This window comes from Mercenaria mercenaria, chromosome 8 (genome assembly GCF_021730395.1).
Source record: "Mercenaria mercenaria strain notata chromosome 8, MADL_Memer_1, whole genome shotgun sequence".
Taxonomy (NCBI): Eukaryota; Metazoa; Mollusca; class Bivalvia; order Venerida; family Veneridae; genus Mercenaria; species Mercenaria mercenaria.
The window spans coordinates 35,160,443-35,164,631 of NC_069368.1; the positions used below are offsets into that span (position 1 = coordinate 35,160,443).

At 33.0% G+C, this 4,189-nt stretch overlaps 1 protein-coding gene across 1 annotated transcript; it reads right to left on the bottom strand.

The window, feature by feature from the left end:
- Positions 1-1,260: 1,260 nt before the first annotated feature.
- On the bottom strand, positions 1,261-3,907 carry LOC123566594 (uncharacterized). The gene has a single exon (XM_045360854.2). The coding sequence runs from the start codon at positions 3,295-3,297 to the stop codon at positions 2,239-2,241; it is 1,059 nt and encodes a 352-aa protein (XP_045216789.2). The 5' UTR covers positions 3,298-3,907; the 3' UTR covers positions 1,261-2,238.
- Positions 3,908-4,189: the final 282 nt, after the last annotated feature.

Consider the following 4,189-nt stretch of genomic DNA (forward strand, 5'->3'; position numbering starts at 1 on the left):
TGTAACCCGTAGGTGATTTCACCATGTCAGTGTGGGTTCGTGTTTGGTATAAGCGATTTCCTTAGGGCACACTTGTTTAAAAGATCATTTTACCTACGAAAAGTGATATTTTACTTTAAAATCTTGGAACTTATTACCTCTCGTTAAAATGCCTTTTTGAAGAGTAGATCCTTCCTGAGTCAGAGAACTAACCTTTCCATTTGCATCTTTCATCTGTTGGTCATGCTTGGAAATAACTTGACGATCTTTCCTTGCGGCTTATCGTACGTTTCAATCCTTCTATTTCGAATTGTACGTCATTGCACATGGCTGCTGTGCATGCCGACAATAGCACAAAAATCAAAGGAAACATTTTACGCACATCAATTTTACCTAATTTATCAATTCTTACTTATTTCAATTCCAGATGTAACTGACGGTCACGATTATTTGGCATACACAGCTTATCACTGCAGGTCATTGCCATATACAACGAGTCGAATTGATTAAACGTAAATAAACGGCGATGAAAATTCGAAATCTGAAGGTACAGAGTTGAAGTCGAAACCACGATGGCGAACTGGTGAGACTACGACGATGAAATGTCAAAACGATGAAAAAGAGGTATAAATCTACAATGGCGAAAAGTGGGAACCGCACTACAATGAATGATGAACGTACAGAATTAATTTTACTTTTTGCAATCGTTTTTCTTTCTTTTTTCTCTCGTTGTTTTGAGTTTTCAACTACCGTAGTTTCAAGTTTTCTTCATTAAGATTTCGATTTGCCAATATCTTGGTATTTCAACTTCATAGTATCTCATTCGCTCCAACAGGACGTAGTATGATATGACTTAACAGTTCTATAATTAAAAAAAATGATTGACCATGACTAAAAACTGATGATCTTTGTTGTAAGATAAAGTGTTTTACGTTGAATCCACGAATACAACTTTGATTTTTTCCCTTTAAATCATCGTCGTGTTTTGCTGACATCCCATGTCAGGTCTATGCTTGAATTTTGGTTGTATTTCTATCTTAAAAGAAATCATGTATACCACGTCTGTACTTTTGAGTATTTTTTTTCGTTGATTTTAATAGTGTTTTAACTATAAAGTTAAACTTTATTGATAATTATGAGGGTCTCCAATTAAATGTAAGTAAAATGCACTACAGAGTAAAAGCCCACAGAAGATGCATATACACTAAACAACAAACAGTTATTTAAAATATGTATGACTTGAATAAAAACAAAATCGATGTATAAAACGTTCTTTATTTCATAAAAAAGTTGAATAACACTATATCACAAGCATTTCGTTGCTAACATAAATTATGGAAGATATTAAGGAAAGTAAGTTATCACGAGGATATACAATAAATAAAAGAGTATAAATATCTGTTTGCATAAACAAAAGAAATAAATGAGAACAAAATACTACTTTCAATATCTTAAGTTAAACTTTCATTTTACATAAACATCGTTTTAGCAAATGATAAGCAGTATGAAAATTTCTGAAATACATAAGGGGATTCTCCAAAAAAGTAAGTATTTTAATGAAAACAAAATCAATAAAATCAGTTTCTTTTCTTATCTCCAGTCATATAAAAAAAACTTAAAACTTCAATAAGGATGCAATAAGACATTTTCAAGACGAGAAACATTTTGTAGACATTCACTTGGAGTTATCCTAAAATCATCATGAGTAGCAAACGCCTAAACTTAGCCCATAAGTCACATCTATACTATTCCAGTAGGTTAACTAGCGACATGAGTTACACTATACTATTCCAGTAGGTTAACTAGCGACATGAGTTACACTATACTATTCCAGTAGGTTAACTAGCGACTAGTATGAATTACACTATACATACAAGTTATTATATAACGCTTTGCTTTTTCGGTATAGCAATTCGTTGTTATCGTTATAAACAAACTGAAATTATTAGAATAGCATAAACACAGTGAACATTTATACATTGTTACAATGTTTTTATATTAGCATTTTTATCAAAAAAAGAAATACTCCTACAATCCCGATCATAAAACGTATCTTTTGAAAATTACTGGAAGCATGTACTGCTAAACTCTACATTATGAATTACGGTCATTACAATCTCGTGTGAGAAGTATCTTTAATCCGTCAGGATTCCTGACATAAACATTAACTGTTTGGACAAAAGAGATACACCACAGGACAATAAGCTCCTTGGTGGTGAATTCATGGTAAAAGAAGCAAAGTTTCGTAAACATAGTTTATCAAATATTTCCACAGTTACTGTTCCTCGAAACAGTTTCATATAGCAGATTTCCATTTAATATTAGTTTCCGAAAAACCGTGTGCCCTTTCACAATTTCAAAAACAAAAGGAAAGAAATTGTAGAGACGTTTGCAAGGCATACTAATCTGTTTATCCTCACTCTGCCTTTCGTGTTTATGGGAGAAAATTGATGTAACACAAAGATCAGTGTTGTATGTCTTAGATAGGATTTTCCCTGTACATTTTGGTACAGGCAAGACCAAGTGTTCAAATAACCCCACGGTCAAAGGAAACACGTCAGATTTTGGATAAACATAGGTTGAACTATACATAGGAGTTTCATCCCATATATGTGTGTCATTCTCAGCGAAAAAGAATATGTCTATATAAGGCCAGTTTATATGTCTTTCATACAATATATTTGCTGAGCAAGAAGAACCGTTTGTGCATATTTCAAATTCTGGTTTCTTGAAAAATTTCCATTGTCTTTTATGCGGCGAGTCGACTATATAAGAAGACGTATTTGTAAGCATATTGAGCAGTCGTGATTTCTCAGATCTATTAATAAATACATCGATATCATCATCCCATGGAATTACACCAAAATGTCTGTACGACCCGAGCAGTGACCCACCATACAGCATGAATGTCAAATTGTTTTTATCACAAATTGCTTGAAACACGTTCAATATTTCAACAAATTCTTTATAGTCGGAATCCGTTATCCGCTGATCAAATGCTTTATATCGGGCTTTATTTGTCTGTTTTAATAAGTTTCTATTCCCCCAAGAGGGCAGTTTCTCATAAAATATTGACTGTCCGTATTTCATTTCATAGAGCGCAGACTCTGGATTCACGATACTTCTGGATCCCCAATAATGAAACGTCAACTGGTGGATATTTGGATAGTTTTGATTTATATTTGCTTCACCGCCTATCTGATAACTTTGCTGCAGATCAAACTGACTTGTATAGAATGTAAACAGACAAAACACTGTCGTAACAAAAGTTATACATATAAGAAATAACTGCTGTAAGTTAAAGGATTTTCCCGGCATAATTTTAATACAAATCGAGAGTGCGAATATGCTTTGATATAATAATGCACTTTATATAATGCTTTTGGGATACAGTTCTGTTAATAGCACGTAATCTCGTATCAATTAGATCTTCACTGTTCAGTGTGCAGAATTTGTGATTTCTGGGCGAGATCAGAATATTTTCTACATATGCTCTTTATCAGGCAGCTGCGTCTTTTCCTCAAAACGACGAAGTTATGCTCTATTGTTATCATTTCGAATCCCTTGCGGATCATACTTTTCCGACGGATTAATATTTAATGCATTCATTTGCACATATTTTATCGAATGAACGTCAGTTGCAACACTATCACTCGTTTATAATAATAAACCAAACAGGTATATTTTACTTAGTTCTGCGAGTCTGATAACAAGACGCGAGCGATGTCTTTGCAATATGCGACAAACAACTCAAAGAAATAACCATTACTTTTAGAAAAGGACAAGAACATATTAAATATCATGAAAAGATGTGTATAATCGTATTCTTTTAGATGTTTCTTCAGTTTTTAATATAATATTTTTTATTTCTAGCAGTTAGAAAATGTCGCCTGTGTTTTCAATTAAGTCTTACGTCACTTGCTCCCAGCGGAACACAGACAGTGAATCACACAGTGCTTGTCAGAAATAATAGAAAAAAAAAGAAAAAAAAAAAAAAAAAAAACGTCCGTTGTTTTTATTGTTATTCTTCCCTGAGGAAGGCTTAACGCCGAAACGTTGGAAGTTAATAATTATCTATGAACAAACGCTACACGTGTTGTTGTTGATTTTTCTTATTTGTCAGAAATAATAGGGAATTTTTATTTAAATATAACTCTAACGTTTGCCCTTTGGCTACATGTGCCTTTAGATTAATACAGTCATACCAGAA

Coding starts and splice junctions, on each gene's coding strand:
- LOC123566594 (XM_045360854.2), bottom strand. CDS start 3,297: ATGCCGGGAAAATCCTTTAACTTACAGCAGTTATTTCTTATATGTATA.